Raw genomic sequence first — 22,751 nt, forward strand, 5'->3', positions numbered from 1 at the left:
TATAGGGTTAAACAGAACAAATAACAAACTTGTGTTTTGAGCAAATAATTTCTACTGATTTTGTTTAATTGCTTAGTCACTTACATCATTGACCTTAATTATGTTTAAACCCATAATCAAACATCAAATATAAAAGAAAATTAATTATTCATAAACTGTCACTGACAGCATTTAGTGAAATTTCACTTTGAAATGTCATGTTACAAAGTTAGTATTGTTTCCAAATCATTGTTCTGTAATTACAATAAAAAAATATTTTGTTTAATACAATAAGTGCATATTAATTCATGAATAATAAACACCAAAAATAAACGAGCACTAATGCCTGCAATAGATGGTCATTGCTGTATTGGTAAATAAATGATATAACACAATTGCAGAAACACAAATAAAAAATACCTCCATCCAAATTTTTAGATATTTTACTTATTGGATTGTGTGCACACTGCCACCTTCTGTCTAACTCATAATACCATCTTTTCTTCAGTATTCCGATTTTTATATAAAGCACTTAACGGTCTCCCACCGCAGTATCTGAGTGAACTTCTGTACCAGTATGATCCTCCACGCCTTCTTAGATCAAAAGGTGCTGGCTATCTGTTGGTTTCTCAAATAATGGAGACTACAGCAGGGGGCAGATCTTTCTCTTATAAAAGCCCCACAGTTATGGAACAGCCTTCCAACCAGTGTTCGGGACTCAGACACAGTCTCAGTGTTCAAGTCGAGGTTGAAAACGTATTTATTTAGTCAAGCCTTTTATCAGTAGATTTTTCTTAGGTAAAGGAGCAGGTCTGGAGGGATCATGGATATAGAGTGTTTGGTGAACTGGTATATTTGTGTACTGTCGTCCCCTCACATTGACACGTTCACTCGGGTTTGTTGACGGTGGTGTGGTGGGTCGTCTCTTATCCCAGAGATCCCTCATGTCTGTGTTACCTTCTGGTTCTCCCTTTTAGTTATGCTGCCATAGAGAGTCTTGCTGGAGTCCAAACTGCACAGTGACATTAACTTTCATACACCAATAGGAACACTTAATAATCCATATCCTTCTCTTCCTGTCACCCTCTCTCTCTCTCTCTCTCTCTCTCTCTCTCTCTCTATCTCTCTCTCTCGGTCGAGTTAAACATGCTCCTGAGTGACCCCTGTTCCTGCCCCTCTCCCCTCCATGGATCTTCACACTTCTGTGCAGCTTGGGGCGGTCTCTCAACACCTTGGGTGGTTCCATGTAATTCCGGAGTAGAACGGGTGCTTTGAGGATGGATTGGACTGTAGTTAATGTCAACAGTCTCCTACACTGACTCAGGAATACAGTTTGCTTCTGATCATCATCACTGTACCCCGCAGCATTGTATATCTGCTTCAAATGGACATTTGGTGCAACCCAGATGAGGATGGGTTCCCTCTTGAGTCTGGTTCCTCTCAAGGTTTTTTCCTTATGCCATCTCGGGGAGTTTTTCCTTGCCACAGTTGCTCATCAGGGACAGACTTACTTACAAAGAACAAATTTACGTTTAATCACCACATTATCTGTGTAAAGCTGCTTTGTAAAATAGATAATTCAATTCAATTCAATTAATTTTTATTTGAATTGAATTGAATTATCTATTTTACAAAGTGTATTTACCTGGAAGATACTCAGTAACATACTGTAGCATATGGTAAAATATATCAGTAGAGCCAGGAAAGGTAAGGGATAACTACATTATTTTTAAATCTTATAAATCTTTAAACAATTGCTCAAATTTTGGTGGCTAAATAGGTAAAGCTCTCTGTTACTGACCAGGAGTTTGGGGGTTTAAGCCTTAACACTGTTAAGCTGCCACTGGTGGGCTCTTGAGCACTATTAACCCAGCTTCCTAACAAGCTGAGATATGAGAAGATAGGAACTTCACAAGTCAGCTTCTTCTTCTTTTTCTTCCTCTTCCTCTTCTACTTTTATATTTAAATTAGCCTAATGGAGATACATTCAAAACATGACTAGAATAACACATTTTACCTACATGAACTAAACGGAATACTTATCAACTTGTTGTTAAATGATTGTTTTTGGTGCATGCTTTTAATTAATAATTAATATAGCAGACCCAAAATAGTACCCAAAGTAAGATCAAAACCTTCACTTATTTCTGGGGCCAATGCCACTGGCCATCTATTATAGCACTACCTGCCAAGAAATTTGATATCTGAGCTAATAAGTAACTTATTTTACATGCACATATTAAGCTTCTCACAGGCTGAAATGGCTTTTCACACAGGTAAATTGCAGATTTGCTTATTAGCTCATTCGGTAATAGAGATACGTTTACACCACTAAATAAATGCACATCTCACACAAGAATAAATTGATAAATCAAATTAAAGGTTTACTATAATAAATTAGACTAGGGAACTAAAATAATTTATTTATGGAATGGATTTTTCCATCCCTTTTTACAAAGCAAATAACCTCAGACTTTTTTTTAATCTTCTTCTTCTTCTTTCGGCTGCTCCCATTAGGGGTCGCCACAGCGGATCATCCGTCTCCATACCACCCTGTCCTCTATATCTGCCTCTTTTACACCAACTACCTGCATGTCTTCCCTCACCACATCCATGAACCTCCTCCTTGGCCTTCCTCTTTTCCTCCTACCTGGTGGCTCCATCTTCAGCATTTTTCTACCAATATAATTCATGTCCCTTCTCTGCACATGTCCAAACCATCTCAATCTCGCCTCCCTCACCTTGTCACCAAAACATCCTACATGTGCTGTCCCTCTAATAAACTCATTTCTAATCTTGTCCATCCTCGTCACTCCCAACGAAAACCTCAACATCTTCAGCTCTGACACCTCCAGCTCCACCTCCTGTCTTTTACTCAATGCCACTGTCTCTAATCCATACAACATCGCAGGTCTCACCACAGTCCTATAAACTTTCCCTTTCATTCTTGCAGATACTCTTCTATCACAAATCACTCCTGTCACTTTTCTCCACCCACTCCACCCTGCCTGCACTCTTTTCTTTACTTCCCTAACACACTCTCCATTACTTTGCACTGTTGACCCCAGGTACCTGAACTCCTCCACCTTCTCCACCTCTTCTCCCTGCAACCGCATCACTCCACTGCCCTCCCTCTCATTCACACACATGTACTCTGTCTTACTCCTACTGACTTTCATTCCCCTTCTCTCCAGCGCATATCTCCACCTCTCCAGGCTCTTCTCAACCTGCTCTCTACTCTCACCACAAATCACAAATCACAATATCATCTGCAAACATCATAGTCCAGGGAGACTCCTGTCTGACCTCGTCCGTCAACCTGTCCATCACCACTGCAAACAGGAAAGGGCTCAGGGCCGATCCTTGATGCAGTCCAACCTTCACCCTGAACCAGTCTGTCGTACCTACTGCACACTTTACTGCCGTCACACTGTCCTCATACATGTCCTGCACCACCCTCACATACTTCTCTGACACACCTGACTTCCTTATACAATACCACAACTCCTCTCTCGGCACCCTGTCGTACGCTTTCTCTAAATCCACAAATACACAATGCAGCTCCTTCTGTCCTTCTCTATACTTCTCCATCAACATCCTCAAAGCAAATAAGGCATCTGTGGTGCTCTTCCTCGGCATGAAACCATACTGTTGCTCACAGATGGTCACCTCTTCTCTCAGCCTGGCTTCCACTACTCTTTCCCATAACTTCATGGTGTGACTGATCAACTTAATTCCCCTGTAGTTACTGCAGGTCTGCACATCTCCCTTATGTTTAAAGATCGGTACCAGCACACTCCTTTTCCATTCCTCAGGCATCCTCTCCCCTTCCAGAATCCTGTTAAACAATCTGGTTAAAAACTCCACTGCCATCTCTCCTAAACATCTCCACGCTTCTACCGGTATGTCATCTGGTCCAACCGACTTTCCATTCTTCATCCTCTTAATCGCTGCTCTCACTTCCTCCTTACTAATCCTATCTACATCCTGCTTCACCAACTCCACATCCTCCAACCTTCTCTCTCTCTGATTTTCCTCATTCATCAGCTGCTCAAAATACTCCCTCCATCTTCTCAACACACTCTCCTCACTAGTCAACACATTTCCCTCTCCATCCTTTATTGCTCTAACTTGCAGTACATCCTTCCCAGCTCGGTCCCTCTGCTTGGCCAATCGGTATAAATCCTTTTCTCCTTCCTTAGTGTCCAACCTCTTATACAGTTCCCCATATGCCTTTTCCTTGGCTTTCGCCACATCCCTTTTAACCTGCTGCCGCATCTCCTTGTACTCCTGCCTACTTTTCTCATCACTCTGTCGATCCCACTTCTGTTTTGCCAACCTCTTTCCCCTAATGCTCTCCTGCACTTCCTCATTCCACCACCACGTCTCCTTGTCTTGCTTTCTATTTCCAGATGTCACACCAAGTACTTTTCTAGCTGCCTCCCTCATCACTCCTGCAGTAGTTGCCCAATCATCCGGCACCTCTTCACCACCACCAAGCCCCTGTCTGACCTCTTCCCTGAACCTCACACTACACTCTTCCTCCTTCAGTTTCCACCATCTTATTCTTCTTTCAAACCTTACTTTCCTCCTCTTCTTCTTCAAAACCATCCTACAGACCACCATCCGATGCTGTCTAGCTACACTGTCCCCCGCCAACACCTTACAGTCTCCAATCTCCTTCAGGTTGCATCTCCTACACAGAAGATAATCCACCTGTGTGCACCTTCCTCCACTCTTATACGTCACCCTATGATCCTCCTTCTTCTTAAAATACGTGTTCACCACTGCCATTTCCATCCTTTTAGCAAAATCTACCACCATCTGCCCTTCCACATTCCTCTCCTTAAAACCATACCTACCCATCACCTTCTCATCACCTCTGTTCCCTTCACCTACATGCCCATTAAAGTCTGCCCCAATCACCAATCGTTCTTTCCTAGGTACACCATCTACCACTTCATCTAATTCACTCCAGAATCTTTCTTTCTCCTCCATCTCACAGCCAACTTGTGGAGCATAGGCACTGATGACATTTATCATCATCCCTTCAACTTCCACCTTCACGATCATCACCCTATCAGAAACTCTCTTCACCTCCACTACACTCTTACTGTACGCTTCCTTCAAAATCACCCCTACACCATTTCTCTTCCCATCCACACCATGATAAAACAGTTTAAACCCACCTCCAATGTTCCTGGCCTTACTCCCTTTCCACTTGGTCTCCTGAACACACAACACATCTACCTTTCTCCTCTCCATCATATCAGCTATCTCTCTCCCTTTACCCGTCATAGTACCAACATTTAAAGTACCAACCCGAACCTCTACTCTCCTACACTGCTCCTTTTCCTGCCGTCTCTGTAGACGCCTTCCTCCTCTTCTTCTCCTCCTTCGGCCAACAGTAGCCCAATTTCCACCGGTACCCTGTCGGCTAACGATACCTGTGGCGGTCGTTGTTAACCCGGGCCTCGACCGATCCGGTATGAAATTCTCATTTGTGATCCGCATATTTGATTTGTAACATGTTTTACGCTGGATGCCCTTCCTAACGCAACCCTCCCCATTTACCCGGGCTTGGGACCGGCACTAAGAGTACACTGGCTTGTGCCCCCCTAATGGCTGGGTTTCAGACTTTTTTTTTAATCAAAAGTGCTAAAAGGTGGCAAAGATCATAATACATATAAGACATTTTGGCAGACACCAAACCTACAATTATCTTACGTACAATCTCAGCTCATTACAGACATTAGTTTACTAGCTTTTAACCAAGTATACTGAAACAATCAACCTCAGTTCCAAAAAAAAACAGATGATTTCTGGTATTATCTGCTTGTGGTACATTTACAGCTGTAAATCCTAATATAGGATCCTAAAACCAATGATTAAAAACTGTGCTGAAAAATATACTTGACCCAAATGTTGCTTAAAAATTCTTTATTTCAAAACATGCATTTTTCTTCTTAAATTATTTATATAATTTGCAATTCTTCTTTAATTCATGTCTCATCTTCTCTGCTGTTTAAATCTTTTAAATCTCTGGTGCACACAACAGTGTTATGATAAAAGTTCATTTTTATTTTATAAAAGTATTTACTTGTAAAATGCTGTTTTGTTTGTTTATTTTACACATTTTACATCAACCTTAATGTCAAAAGAGTTGGGATATGGGTGATGGAAAGCATAAAATATTTGGGAAAAAGTTTGTAAAAACCCTTCAGTTATCAAAATTCTTTAAATAATATCTTAAGTTTCCCAGAAGAACATTGCCCAGAGCAACACATTGTCTCTGCCATCTTCACTTCTTCCCATAGTGTATCCTGGTGCCATATGTTCCACAGGTGAACAATGCACATGCACCCAGCCTTTCACATAATTTTTCAGATAAGGCCACTGCTCCATGGTTCAGTTTCTCACATGGCCACTGTAGGTGTTTCAGTCACTGGAAAGGAGTTTGCATGGATACTTTGTTTTGTGGGCCATTCAGCTCCGATCTACAATGCATGGTATGTTCTGACCTTCCTATTGTAGCTGCCATGAACAAACAACCCTTCAAACAACCCTTCTGTGGGATCAGAACAGACGGGCTTTCACATTCACTCCCCACTGTCACCCTTAGCCACCCATGGACCTGCCACAGGTTCCATCAGTTGTCCTTCCTTGGATCACTTTTAAATCTACTAAGCACTGCATACAGGGAAAACACCACCAGATCTGTTGTTTTGAAGATGCTCCGAATCCTGAGTCAAAATATGTCCTTTATTAAAGTCGCTCAGATCCTTTCTTTCTTGTTTCAAATACACCATTTTGGAGAAATACCTGTTCACTTTCCTGTACTATATTGTTATTTATTTCACCCTCAGTTTTAAGGTTATGGCTGATCAGTGCATATTTATTATTGAGTTCCCGAGTAGAAATTCTGAGTTGAGGCGCGTCTTGGTTTTTTCCTGATCGGAGGTAGAGAATTACGAGTTACAACCTCCACTCGAATGCGGTATTAGGCCGACATCAACTACGCATGTGCTTGCAAAATAACGCAAACGGCGTTGCCCTTGAAGAGGAAATATTCTATTTACCCAGTTAACAGGGAAATCCCACCTGGCTGAGCCAAAAATTAAGGTATCTATCAATGTTTCATTTTAATCACTAAATGATGTATTGTCACTAAAGTTGCTGAGTATGGATATTTCAAGGATTTATTGTCTCTGCTATTTGAAGCCTAAACACGATTTGACCAGGTATTTTCTCGAGTCTCGGGTTATACTGTCTCTTCTTGTCTTAATGTCCTAAAAACTGTAGTCTGAATTTTTTAAATATTTTATTATATCTAAATACACCCAGCTCACTTAAATTTCTGCAGAATCACGCTGCTGTTCTCACGTTATTAACGTGGAGATGTCGCTTATTGTATTAGGATAGGACAGTAGGTCAGGCTCAGTGCTGGAGAAGATAAGCTGCCTGATCATTTACATGGATATAAAGGAGTACCGTTATTTACACAAAAATACATTAACTGCCTGACATGGGCAATTTTGCACCTTTCAAACAAAAGGAACAAGAGAGAGACAGTCAAATACATTTACATTAATATACATCATTCTTTGCAATAATGAAATCAGCACAAGTTTAACAAGTTTTACCTATTGCAATAACACCAGGTTATACAATTTGTCTTTCTCTGCTGGTGAAGCCTTTAATGCTGATGAATACGGCCATAAAGTAATTGAAACAGCTGTAATGTTTATACCAACTAATGTAACCAAAATCAAAATTGAATAAATTTGTGTTACAAAGTATATTATATATTATACATTATATATTTTTAATATTTATAATTATTATTATTGTATTGTACAACTCTTCTTCTTCTGTCAGCTGCTCCTATTTGTCTCCATACTACTGTCCTCTACATCTGCCTCTTTCAAATTCACCACCTGCATGTCTTCCTTTACCACATCCATAAACCTCCTTCTTGGTCTTTCTCTTTTCCTTCTGCCTGGCACCTCCATCCTCAGGATTTTTATACCGATATACCCCCTGTCTCCCCTCTGCACATGTCCAAACCATCTCAATCGCGCCTTCCTCACCTTGTCTCCAAAATATCCTGCATGCGCATGTCCCTCTAATAAACTTGTTTCTAATCCTGTCCATCCTCGTCACTCCCAATAAAAATCGCAAATCTTTAACTCTGCTACCTCCAGCTCCACCTCCTGTCTTTTACTCAATGCCACTGTCTCTAATCCATACAGCAGGTCTCACTACAGTCCTATACACTTTCCTTTTCACTCTCGCAGATACCCTTCTATCACAAATCACTCCTGTCACTCTTCTCCATCCACTCTCCACTCTCTTCTCAACCTTCTCCCTACTCTCACCACAAATCACAATATCATCCGCAAACATCATAGTCCATGAAGACTCCTGTCTGACCTTGTCCATCCTGTCCATTACCACTGCAAACAGGAAAGAGCTCAGAGCTGATCCTTGATGCAATCTAACCTCCACCTTAAACCAGTCTGTCAACAAACTGTATCTACAAATAGTGGAATAATTTTAGAATAATGTTTCACAACATAAAATTGTGAAGAGATGCATTAAATGCGTTAAATACAGGTATAATTCTGTAATGCAAATCACTGCATGGGCTCAAAAACACCTCCAGAAATCTTTTTTGAACGCAGTTTACAGTTTTATGTGTAAAAGCGGGTTAAAGCGCTATCATGAAAAGAAGCACCGCTGTCTTTTCTGAGCCAAAGCTTATTTAAATTGGAAAGGCATCATGCTGAAAGGTATACACAGGTTTTAAAGCAACATTCTTCCATCAAGACAATGTCTTTTAAAGGAAGGCATTGCATATTTCAGCCAGACAACATCATGGCTTTGTGGTAGAAGAGTCTCGGTAATGAACTGGCTTGTCTGCAGAGAGGATACTACACAGAGGTAAACTTGGCATGTCACAACTTTTTTGAGATGTGTTACAGTCACCAAATTCAAAAAGAAATTATGTTCTTTTTAAAAATGGTACATTACCTCAGCTAAAACATTTAATATTTTTATATGGTAAATAAAATATGGAATTATGATTAGCAAATCATTGCATTCTGTTTGTATTTACAATGTAAACATTGCCTTTACTTTTTTGGAATTGCAGTTGTATGTATTATATTGGCATCATTTGAAGTTCTAGCATGCATACAATAATGTCAGCATTTTCACGTCTTTTGATTAAATGGTCAGCGTGTGCACTAGTCAAAAACATATCTGTAGCAAACTGCAAAAGCTAAAAAAAAAATTCGTGTACAGGTAATTTCTTTTCAATGTACAATGGAAGAAGAAATTGATCTGGTCGCAGACATACTTACAAGGCCATTTTCATGGGTTATATAGTTAATATTGATAGGTCCCCTGGTGGTCTAGTGGTTAAGATGCAGCGCTCCCAGCGCTGCGACCCGGGTTCGATTCCCGGTCAGGGAACCATCCCCAGCCACTCTTAGTGCCGGTCCCAAGCCCGGATAAATTGGGGAGGGTTGCGTTAGGAAGGGCATCCAGCGTAAAACATGTGCCAAATCAAACGTGCGGAGGATCCGCTGTGGCGACCCCTAACGGGAGAAGCCGAAAAGAAACTTTATATAGTTAATATTGATGCTTCTGCTAGAGATGATATATATAGTGCAGCTGTGACTGCAGTGAAAGAAGACTTGTTGAATTGTGCTAATTGGGTTTAATGCTTTAGTATTGGCAGTCATTTTTGCTGCATTAGAGACCTGCCAGAGTTGCAGCGCTCTGTTTTACTGTGTTTCATATAATATTGATTTTATATAGCTGTGGTATTATAATGATGTAATTAATAGGTAGATTGATTTAGGTAGGCCCCCATTGAAAGGCATTGAAATCCACATCTATCTCAGAATGATTTATTTTGGAAGATTTAAAAAAATCATAAAGTATGGTATCTCTTCAGCAAACACAAAATATCTGTAAGGACTGGACTCCTCCTGAATCTTGTTTTAAAGCAGCTGTGAAACCTGGAAATAAAATAATGTTTAAGATGTCACTATGAGGCTGCCAGTAACCCAATATACTACAGTATTTAAATCAAATTAAATAAAAAGTTATATTTAAGATTTAAAATATGCCTATTGAGAAGGTAAAGTTTTATTTCCATTCGTGGTTAACATGGACCTCCCACTGTTCAAGTGGCCATATGCCAGATGCACACTGTACAATGTTTGGTAGTCTTTTGCGATTGTTGCTTGTCAGAGTGTACTGAACTTGATCCCCATGTATCACTGTAGGAGCTCAGTTGTCATAATGTCAGACTGTACGACAGTCAAAAACTGACACACAAAAGAAAAAGACGTGACATGTTCAGCCCCGTGTTCTCATGCTAATTTTAGTTAGCAGCAAACAAAAACAATCTGAAGCGTTAATTTTGTTCCTTGATAATAAAAACATCATGCAAACACAACTTTTCCCTCCATAACTTTAACATTTTCTCTGAGGTGGTTTGAAGTTGTTGCTTTAATTGCATCATCAGGTTCAGCGCTCCCATTGGTTCTTTTGTGTGAAGTTCATAATAGGAGAATTCACGTTGCAGTAAAGTATCTAAAACCTTCTGACGCTGCCAGAATTTCATCAGAGGAGAAAAATGATCACAATGGCCAGTGATCGGCTGTCGGTGAACATGTCAAACCAGTGATCAAAGACTACAGATTTTAACCTAGGATTATTGGAATCATTTAGGATTTCCTACATTTGTCTCAGAAGACCAAATCGTGGCCAAAATAGCACAGTGCGCACACGACGAGAGATGATATTTGTTTGGTGACTTTAATATATATTTTGCCTGGAATTTTAGCACCAGGTGCTGTAAACTGGGGGTGTTAATACAAGATCGACAGCAAGGTCTTGAAGAAATTAATGTTATGAACATTTAAACATTCCTCTCTCAACTGTTGGATTTAAATAGGTTTAAATCCGAGACATTTTACCTGTTACTTTAGTTTTTAATATGTAAACATTGCATGTACATTTGTGAATACATTGTAAGATTCTATCTACAGTATGTCTTTTCTGTGAGCATCCAAAAAGAATATATAAGACCGATACATCTTTGGCATTATCTGGTATCTCTGGAAAGTACCTTAGCTTTGAATAAGAACATCAAGAAAACTTAATTTGTACAAGAAATCTGATCCATTTATTAGACCAGCTATATTTTGTGAAGCATCAACATCTGCTCAGCAGTTCTTGGTAATTCCCTGTTTCAAAAACCAATATTAGCATTAAAAAAAGTCTAAAGTAGTTTGAAGACATGGATTCAGCCAACTTTTTGGAATTTGTGAATCGACATGAATGACCCAATTTGTCATTCATGTTTTAAAATATTACATTAATTCTATTTCAGCTGTAGTGTACATGGGTGAAACACTTTTCTCCTGATTTTGCTCAAATCTTTTCCTGGTGTAGCACGTTGTTCAAGAAAAAGATGAAACTTCATACATATAATGATGTAAACATTAAAATATATCACCAGTGATGCTTTAAAAAGACTGAAACTGTAAAACACAAGGGGGAACCACTTTTTTCAAAGCTACAGTTAAATACATTTCTTCCTGTGTCTCAGTGGAAACTAATGCCCATTTCACCCACAGCACATAGTGAAAACATTACTACCATTACCGTAGTATGTGTGCGCACCAATACATTGCAATTAAAAATTTGACTGCGTGCATTATAAAAATGTGTAATTCACATTGTTTATATGAGCATTCTACAGTCAAGTATATACAGTTACCATTTAAGAATATAGAATTTCTCTGCTTTAAGAGGCTATTGGGGTGTTGCACAGAACGTTTTGAGTCATTATCCCTTTGTACTGTGATGAAGCCTAAATGTCTAATCTCTTTTTTTCTAGTTTTTCTAGTGTTACTAGTGGTTTGAATCTTGAGGTAAACTTAATTTACCTTTAAATATTAATCAAAGCATTTCTTAAGTGTAGACTTTGTTACACCTACCTCCTGAAGAGTGTACCTGAATCGGATAGTATTTTAAATGTACACCAGTCGGAATATAATGTGGAAAATACTTGTCAGGAAAACTACTTTCTGAAGCCTAAAATAATAAAAGGTTAATCAAAATAAAAAACAATAATGACTGCTTTTGTTATTTTTACATTTTTATTTTTGATTAACTAAATACTATAAATAATTTCTTGTATTTGGATTCAAGAAATTCACACACACATGGACATCTCACATTTTTCTACTTTATCAAACTATTTATTACAATTAATTTAAATAAAACACATCACACTGCTTTATCTCTTTGTACGCTTTGCTCCATGTCTTGCCCTAAAATCTATGGATTACCCCTTACATATTTCATAGTAATATTCTATCCACATCTTATGGCTTGCTGTTTAGTTGTAGTCATAATTGTGTTTGCGTGTTTTGTAGATTATGGACATTCCTCCACCGTACATCGACCTCGGCAAGTCTGCCAAGGATGTTTTTAGCAAAGGATACGGTAAGGGTTAATTACAAATTAAATACAAAGTACCGTATTTTTCGGACTATAAGCCGCTACTTTCCCACGTTTTGAACCCCGCGTCTTAAACAATGAAGAGGCTAATTTATGAATTTTCCCAGTTTCACAAACTTCAAGCCAAAAAACTGAGCGACATAACATTAGACCAATGAAATTTCCGAACGGAAACGAAAAAACGCACCTGAGCTGCACGGCATCAGGAGAAAAAACTTTTTATATCATATAAGCACAGACAGGCAACAGCGTTAAGGGTTTTCCCAAAATACTGTTATGCTCCTAAAGGAAGCGCAACATATTTTACCTGTTACACCGTGTGTAATGTGTCTTTTGTTAAAGCCTGTGTAAAGTACATTAGTGTAGACGGCTTATAGACAGGTGCGGCTTATTTATGTTAAAAATAAAAATATTTGTAAAATTCAGTGGGTGCGGCTTATATAGTCCGGAAATTACGGTAGTTTTTTACATGTTTTCCAGGTTTCTCCAGTTTTCTTCCACAGATAAACAAAAGGGTAATAAATGAATTAATGAACAAAAGAATAAATGAGCTAACAAGAGACATGTATATAGCTATTTGGCAGCCTGGGGTTCCAAACCAAATACATGGTTGTGGGCATTGATTTTAAGACCAGTTGTAAACCAGGACATTTGCGTCAGTATCAATAATCAGCATTAATAATCATTTGGCTTTGCTGCATGGCAAAAATTGAGCAGGATGAAGAGCTAGTGTGCTAGTGAGCTAGCTACTCTTTCCATGGCTAAAATCTGGCAGCTAGATTTCTAGTAATATGCAGTTTTTGTTACATTATTATTGTGGCTATAATATTGTAGAATTCTAAATGGCATACTACTGGCGTAATTTATACTGCTTGGCCAAACAAATAACAATACACCGTATTATTATGTGGAACACATATTCATAGTTGCATTGTTTTATTAAGCTTATGCAATATCACAACATTTAATTCCATCCAAATTTCTCACCAAGATCTGTTATTGATTAGTATATGGTGGATGCTAGGCATGATGGGTAAACCAGTGTTGCACCCATCATCCTGAAACAGGGTAAATCTGGACTCATCAGACCACATTACCTTTTTCTATTGCTTTAGAGTCTAATTTTAATGCTCTTTAGCAATTAAGACTACAATATGTAATAATAAAGTAAGTTCTACTGTTGTGTTTAGTTTTATTTTTTCACCTAAATGATCTATGATCATTTAAACTTTTTTTCTGGCTATATTTATTCTTGGAAAATGATGGCTCATCACTATCATGATTTTCTCTTGCTTCAGCAATGTCCTTGATGTTTTGTGTGTTTTGTTTGCTTGATTCAGGCCAGTAATTTGGCCATTCTGATACAGAATATTATCGTTTCCACAACCACAGGATATGTCTTCCAAGCTACTCACTGCATCAGTTATGGTTATTAAGAAATTGCCAGCAAAACCATATTAATTAGCCCAGTAATTATCCAGTAGTAATCATCCTCTTATCTATTTACTGAGTTAAATCTCAGCAGGCAGTGTAGTATATAATAGTATCACAACATGGTGCAGTATAAAAGGATACCAGAGTGTGTGTGTGTGTGTGTGTGTGTGTGTGTGTGTGTGTGTGTGTGTGTGTGTGTGTGTGTGTGTGTGTGTGTGTGTGTGTTTGTGTGTGTGTGTGTGTGTGTGTGTAAGAGACTAACATCCTTCTTTTGCATTTTTAGGCTTCGGTCTTATCAAGTTGGATTTGAAAACAAAGTCAGAAAATGGACTTGTAAGTAATAAACAGTATTAAACACTTGTGTACAGGCATAATAATTAGGTAGACGCATCAATTTATAAGAAAGTAAGTAAATTTAGTCTTAACAAAAATGGTAAAACAACAGCATTATATTAGCCATATAGTTATATAGTTTAACTGCATTAAAATGACAGTTTTTGCTGTACATTTTATAACTGTTTTGAGTCTGTTATTGCTGACCTTTTTCTTTTTTTAACGTTTTACTTAAAATATTGTTAAAAAAATAACATTGTCAAATATTGTTGTAAAAAATAGTTAGATCAACAAGATTTCTCCTAAGTGTATAAGATTTTTTTCTTATGACCAGATTTATTTGGTGTTATTGTGGATTTGTATAAACAGGCTTCCATTTTTATCTCTTTTGTTAATCTAACCTTAGGAATTCAAAAGCATGGGTTCTGCCAACACTGAGACGAGCAAAATAACCGGTGCTTTGGAGACAAGGTACAAATGGGCTGAAAATGGGCTGACCGTAACAGAGAAGTGGAACACCGACAACACCCTGGGCACAGAGATCACCATAGAAGACCAGGTGAGATACTGTGTGTAGTGTAATGCAAATCAGCACATTTAACCCTGGAGAGGAAGTGATGATGTGGAGGAAACATGTGCAGAACAAGATGTTACTAGCTTTTATATCAGAAGAATACAGACAGACAGAACAGAAGAGAGCTGTATAATATCTTCTTTGTGAGAGCAGGTCTTAATTCTCTCTGATTGACAGCCAAGCAGCGAAAACACTTCCTAGGCTTAGAGGAGTTCCATGGACAAGAATAGTGAAGAACAGAAAGTATTGGAGCATAATTCAGGCAGTAGAGAGTAAAACGTATTTCGGGTCTAGAAAGCTTGATGGGGTGCTGGAAGCTACAGAGGTAAAAGCTAAAGTGAAGGCAGGAAGTGTGAGAGATGCATGAATATTTAATGTCATGCAGGACAAGGAGGGTAAGAGTAAAGAACACCAGGGCATGATCTGGTGTGGAGCATATTTGCTAAAGCTTGCTGAAGATGAAGAACAAAACATTTTCTCTCTTGCTGTGTTGGCTGAGAGCCATAGAATAACAGGGAAAAGAAGCATGAAATTGAAAGGATACGATGTTGATATCTCTCAGCATGTCTGCTTATTTTTAAGGATACAAGCCAAGGATACAAAGTTTTAATACAAAACTTGCATACAGAAACTCTGATGATTTATTATCATTTGCTGTCTCTAGCCGGCGAAGGGATTGAAGCTGACCTTTGATGCATCCTTTTCTCCAAACACAGGGTATGAAACAATATCTTGTGCTGTGGTGTTTTCTATAAAGGCCAGTATAAATGATTTGCAGTATACAACAATATAGAGTACAAAACCTTTTATTTTGTTTGTTTTATCAAAAACTGTGCATGAAGCTCCACTATATGGGTCCAAATATATCATAACTGTCGCTCTGGATAAGGGCGTCTGCTAAATGCCGCAAATGTAAATGTAATGTAACTGAATTGAACATTGTCATTATAAATACTATGAATATAACTTCAACTGATATTTTTTTTCTTTCAACTAGCAAGAAGAGTGGGAAGATGAAGACTAACTACAAGCGAGAGCACATAAATCTTGGATGTGATGTAGACTACGACATTAATGGCACTGCTGTGCATGGTGCAGTAGTGGTGGGCTATGAGGGCTGGCTTGCTGGCTACCAGGCTACTTTTGAGCCGAGGAAGAACAGAGTCACTCATAGCAACTTTGCTATTGGCTACAAGACTAACGAATTTCAACTTCATACTAATGTGTATGTTATTTTTTTATTTATTTATTTTTTTACTATGTTTTAGTCATCCAGTTCATCTTGAAGTTACTTTTGGTAGTAAGTCAGATTGGATAGTCTTGCATACCATTTCATCATTTAACTAATAGCTATCTGCAGAAAACTAGAATTTTAAAATATATATTTTTTATGGATTATTCTGTTGCTCGGTATTGCATGTTCAACATAGACACTTTTACAGAATTCATGTTTTTCTGGAACATTGAACTGCTTAAATTATTAGAATATAGCTTTCTTAGATCAGTACTTTTAATTTTAATATTTAGGTATATTTTGAAGTGACTTCTTAAAGAAGAAATGTAAAATAAATAAAATATATATAAAAATTATATTACAGGAGATTTGTACTTTTTCTTACATACTCACTGCTGGATATTAGATTCAGAAACATGTTTATAAATATATTCCTTTTCATGTAAAAGGAAAATGGATAAAGGAAGGATGAAGTGCATCATGTAAAAAAAGCAAGTCCGTGTTAATCTTGTGATTTTGTTTACAAACACCAACACGTTTTTTTTTACACCACAGAAGCAAGTTGAGTTTTTTGCAAAATACTGTTTGTGTTTACTACAAAATCTTATTACTGGTCACATGAGATTAATTATTACTATTCTTTTTGCTAGGAAGGTGCTAACTTAAATCATGTAGTACTGATTGTCTTGTAGCATATCATTGCATTGTTGCAATTCCACTCATTTTAATCAGTGTATTTCTTTCAAAGATGTACAGTTCCTCTATGCTTGCCTCATAGTCTTCATGCTGATGCCATATTTCTGTAGATTTTGGCTCTAACATATAAAGTTAATATGCAAATATGCAACAGTAACAAAAAAAATAAAGAAATGATAAATTCTCATCCAATGAGCTATTTGTGTCAATTATGTCGTCTTTTGGCTCCATGACATTAATTCAAATTTTTAATACTAAAATTTTTAGAAAATTCTGTATTCACCTCAAAAAAAAAACCAATATATTTTTTTAATTGCAGAAATGATGGAACTGAATTTGGTGGATCAATCTACCAGAAGGTGAATGACAAGCTGGAGACTGCAGTCAATCTGGCCTGGACTGCTGGAAACAGTAACACCCAGTTTGGAATAGCAGCGAGGTATCAGACTGATGAAAATGCTTCATTCTCGGTATGTACTTGTTTTATGAAGTGACAAATAAAAGTGTTTTATTAGAGGGACCGCACATGTAGGACGTTTTGGAGACACGGTGAGGGAGGCAAGATTGAGATGGTTTGGGCATGTGCAGAGGATGGACATGGGGTATATCGGTAGGAGAATGCTGAGGAGGAACCATCAGGAAGTAGGAAAAGAGGAAGGCCAAGGAGGAGGTTTATGGATGTGGTGAGGGAAGACATGCAGGTAGTTGGTGTGAAAGAGGCAGATGTAGAGGACAGGGGTATGGAGATGGATGATCCGCTGTGGCGACCACTAATAAGAGAAGCCGGAAGAAGAAGGAGTGACCTTTTCACCAGTGTTTTTAGAGTGTTTTTTTTTTTTTAATAGTAGATTTTAAAAGTATTTGGGTATATTACTGAAGTTTGTGTATATACTCTGTTTTCTCCATTTGCTCTGTTTGTATTTACCTTTTTATCTTTTTTAAATGTATTAAAAAAAAATTTTATCCCTCATTATAAATGAAAGCTTTAAAATGACAACTGCTTGCCAGCTAACTGAATAAAGATAGTAATGGCAAGGGTTAGGGTTAGGGTTAGGGTTAGGGTTAGATATCATATCCAGAATGAATAAATAAATAAACAAACAACATAAATAATCAAACCAACCTAAATTAATTTACAATATTTATTAATTACAATGATAACATTCTATATATGTTTACAATATTTACCAATTATTGTTAGAATTTGGTTAATAACTGACTGCTGCAGAGCTGCCACGTCTCTGTCTGACTGGCTTTTTTGGAGAAGCCATGTTTGCACCCTATAAATTTAACCTAGTAGAATTTTTTGATACACAAGAAATAAAATTAAACTTTAGATGGGGACAGTGTTCCCATTATTATTTCACACACAAAAACTCAAGTGATTATAAACTCAGTTATTTGCTGGCAAAATGTTATGGTTAAAAAAAAAACAAAAAAACCCAGGTTGTTACATAATGTTATTTTGAAAGTGTTTTGCTAATGTGTTGTGTCTGGTAAACAGGCCAAAGTGAACAACTCAAGTCTTATTGGTATGGGATACACTCAGACCCTGAAACCAGGTAACACCAACATATCCTAATTTCATGTTCAATTCAATGGTATTTGTAGTAGTGAGTACAAGTAAACTTAATAACAATCACAAGTATGACATTTTATCTTTTATTAATAATGAATTCAAGTTTGTTGAAATGTTTACATTAATATGAGGCCAAAGTAAGGTAAGGTTTGTCATATATCACTCAGATTCTCAGATTTCAGAATTGGGTTAAATATTGACCTGAAACTCTGGACTGTTTTTCTTTTTCCTACTTTTTCAAGTTCAAAATATCTAGTCTTACTAGGATCACTAATTACATAATCATGGTTTGTGCTTCTCATTATATGTGCTAATAAATAATTTTTAATATGTATTAACCTCATAGCAATATGTTGCTATGCTCATAATTTACATTTTTATATTAAGAATAAGAAATGTTTTAAAATTGATTTCTGTTTTAGGAGTTAAGCTGACCCTCTCTACCCTTCTGGATGGAAAGAACATAAATACAGGTGGACACAAGCTTGGACTAGGTCTGGAGTTTGAAGCATAGAAAATAATAAAATGAAAGGAAAATTAATTTAAAAAATAAGCATAATCATGTGATTTTATGTATGTGTGTCATGAGTTGGTGTTTGTTTTCCAATACACTACAGTGTAATATTTATGTCTAAAAATCACAGTGCTTGGTTGAGCCGACAAAAGACGAGAGGTTTGTAAGTAATGTTAATGTCTCTTTTTTACTAGAAACCTACAATCGAACACATGCTCCTAAACCACTAATCAATTGTTCCTAAACAATTATACTCATTCAAGAGTAATTGTAAAAGGGAAAATGAAAGTTTTCAAAGCCAATCCATACATAAAAATGTCAGTGCTTCTGTGCAGGTTCTGTGTGCTGTGTCTGCTCGCATTAGTTGTTTGTGGAACCAAATTCTTCCTCCTCCTCATTGTCCTGCCTTCCGAGCACAGCTGTATAAATTTCGAAGTTGTAATGGAAAGGAGGAAATATATGATTGAAACTACATCAGTTTGATAGGGATACTGTATAGTGTACTGTACACTGCCTGGCCCAAGAAAAGTCACACACACACATATTTCATTGAACCACTTTTGCTTAGATTATTGCACATGTTCACCTTGACATTGTTTTGATAACCTTCTGCCATGTTACAACATTTATTTCTGTCCAGAGTTGCATTAATTTCTATCCAAGATCTTATTAATGATGAAAGAGTTAGACCACTTTTGTCAGGAACTGTTACTATTTAAAGTTAAGTCAATCATTTTCAGCTGGGAGTCCCAAAAGTGGGGGACCTATCAGGTTAAATCCAGGTGGCGACTTTTTTTGGCCAGGCATTGTAGATTTTGTATTTAATTTTAAATTTAGTTTAAACCTAATCATCAAGTCAATACACAATTATAAAAAAGTGAAAAAATAGTTATGTGATTTTGTGTATGTGCCCTTGGTGTATGTTTGTGAACAGTATCTTGAAAATCAATATTATTATAATGAAAAAATAATAAAATAACATGTTAAGATCAATCATACAATGAGCATTGTATAACTGTTTAGTAATTAGTTGAATAGCCCCAGAACTGATCAAACTGCATCCGCCATTCCAAAAAAGTATCAAATGCAAATAAAAATTAAATGCAAAGATTTTCATTTTATTCACAATAAAGCATAATTTCTTTTTAACTGGAAATGTACTGGAAAATAAAATAAGGTTATTTTGAATTTGATGGCTGCAACATCGAAAAACATTCGATGGCTGCAAAAAAAAGCCCAAGCTTAACACTGTAGCGTCCCCTATACATCTGGGAGAGACCAGTTGCTGGAGTTCTGAGAGATAAATGTTGTCCCATTTGTCCCTTAATAATTTTGTTCATTTCATGATGTGCAAAATGTTTTCATTTGGTAAAAGGTCTGTACTGCAGACAAGCCCTCAAGCACTCAACTTAATTGTAATAGATGCAGTATGCAGTTTAGCAGTGTTTTGCTGAAATATGCAATGCCTTTCCTTACAAAACATTGTTTGGATGCTAGCATATGTTGCTCTGAAACCTGTATCTACCTTTCAGCTTTGATGGTGCCTTTCCAGATGTGCAAGCTGCCCATTTAATAGGCACTATTAATATGCACCTCCATACCATCATAGATTTAAGACTTTGAACTAAGTGCTGGTAACAGGCAATAACATTTTATGTTTGGTATGTTCTATTGTGAATAAAACATTGGTTGATGAGATTAGCATATTATTGCATTCTGGTTTTACTTAAATTTTACATAGCGTCCCACTATTGTTTGGAATTTGAGTTGTATAATTATTGGGCATATGGTGTCACTCAGATGAGTTTGGTTCCTGTCAATGTTTCTTCATACCATCTCGGGAACGTTTTCTTTGCCACTGTCACCACTGGCTTGCTCATTAGGGATAACTTACTTATACATTTTAAATGTATATTCATTATCTATTTATGTAAAGCTGCTTTAAGACAGTGTCCATTGTTAAAAGCACTATACAAATAAAACTGAATTGATTTCAATTGAGTATTGAGTTTTTGTGTGTGTTATATAATGTATTTTTATTTTGTAGTAGTAGTTCTGGATTTTCAGGTTAGATTTTTCAGTACAGGAGTAGGAAGCCAGTGGTTTTATTGTCACAAGTTCACTGACATTAATAGAACAATTTATGAACAGATTGATTAAACATGCTATGAGCGGTTCCTGCAGTAGCAATAAACAAACATTAGATGGCATATTTGCCACAGCACTATCTTTGCTTTATTTTTAATATTGAATATAACTTTTATGTTCACATATCATCTTCTTCTTCTTCTTCTTCTTCTTCTTCTTCTTTTTTCGGCTGCTGCCATTAGGGGTCGCCACAGCGGATCATCCGTCTCCATACCCCTCTGTCCTCTATATCTGCCTCTTTTACACCAACTACCTGCATGTGTTCCTTCACCACATCCAAAAACCTCCTCCTTGGCCTTTTTCTTTTCCTCCTTCCTTGTGGCTCCATCCTCAGCGTTCTCCTACCAATATAACTCATGTCCATCCTCTGCACATGTCCAAACCATCTCAATCTTGCCTCCCTCACCTTGTCACCAAAACGTCCTACATGCGCAGTTCCCTCTAATAAACTAGTTTCTAAACCTGTCCATCCTCGTCACACCCAACGAAAACCTTTACAACTTCAGCTCTGCTACCTCCAGCTCCACCTCCTGTCTTTTGCTCAATGCCACTGTCTCTAATCCAAACAACATCGCAGGTCTCACCACAGTCCTATAAACTTGCCCTTTCATTCTTGCAGATACCCTTCTATTAAAAATCACTCCTGCCACTCTTCTCCACCCACTCCACCCTGCCTGCACTCTTTTCTTCACTTCTCTAACACACTCTCCATTACTTTGCACAGTTGACCCCAGGTACCTGAACTCCTCCACCTTCTCCACCTCTTCTCCCTGCAACCCTTACTTTACATAAATATACTGTGCCTGTAAAAAGTTTGAAACAGCTAGTTTTTGGTTTTGATTTAAGTGGTAATTTAACTGTATGGGCATTTACTTTGATTAAAGCAACATATATAAATATACTAGGGCTGAAACGATTCCTTGAGTAATTACAATACAAAAAATTATCAAGGCACATTATTTTAAATTTTATTTAACTACACTCTGAATTAGTGCTATAGCTATTGATTATTTTAGTAATCGAGTATTCTACTAATTATTACAGTATTTGGATAAGATGTACTTTTTATTATTATTATTATTAAAGAGTAATGCTACATCTCAAAATGTCAGGTCTCTTAAAATGAACAAGGATTTTTTTTTTTCTTTTTTACATTTTAACATTTTATTGCTGAAATTGCATACAAGAAGTTCTGTGAAAACTGAATCCATTTAGTGCGCTCCAGAATTTAGCGGATTGTGTGTCAGTAATAATGGTCCGTGGGGAAACACAATGCTCCAGTTACATTGACTAAACGAATTTGTATTTGTATTTGTACATTTATCATATCTGTACAGGTAAACACAGACTGCAGAATGAAAAAATAGAGGAACGGGGAGAAAGCAGCGAGGGTTGAAGAGAAGAGTCATGTGGAAGCCCATTTTCATCACATAAAAAAAGGTTGCCTAATTTTGTCACAATTTTGACTTTATTTCTCGCAATTCCACGTTACCCCAGTGGCAGAAAGCTTTACACATTGAAAATGAAATAGGCTACAATCAATAGAATCACATGGTATCAAACTAATCCTCTGATCCCTGTAATAAACTTTGTCTAACAATCTGCTTTGGAGGAGACAGAACAAGAGATGAAGCAGAGGAGCCTCGTTCATACAGCAACAGCTTCAACCTTCAGGCCCACAACAAAGTTCATGCGCCAGAAATGGATGTTTAAT

General features: G+C 37.3%; 1 protein-coding gene across 1 annotated transcript; it reads left to right on the forward strand.

Annotated features, from left to right (window-relative positions):
- Nucleotides 1-6,943: 6,943 nt before the first annotated feature.
- vdac1 (voltage-dependent anion channel 1) lies at nt 6,944-20,886 on the forward strand. Its single transcript, XM_083565270.1, has 9 exons — nt 6,944-7,101; nt 12,441-12,510; nt 14,243-14,292; nt 14,699-14,851; nt 15,531-15,583; nt 15,864-16,091; nt 17,116-17,266; nt 18,301-18,358; nt 18,798-20,886. The coding sequence occupies exons 2-9, from the start codon at nt 12,444-12,446 to the stop codon at nt 18,887-18,889; spliced, it is 852 nt and encodes a 283-aa protein (XP_083421396.1). The 5' UTR covers nt 6,944-7,101; nt 12,441-12,443; the 3' UTR covers nt 18,890-20,886.
- The last annotated feature ends 1,865 nt before the right edge of the window (nt 20,887-22,751 follow it).

This window comes from Silurus aristotelis (assembly GCF_946808225.1).
Source record: "Silurus aristotelis genome assembly, chromosome: 16".
NCBI classification, from domain to species: domain Eukaryota; kingdom Metazoa; phylum Chordata; class Actinopteri; order Siluriformes; family Siluridae; genus Silurus; species Silurus aristotelis.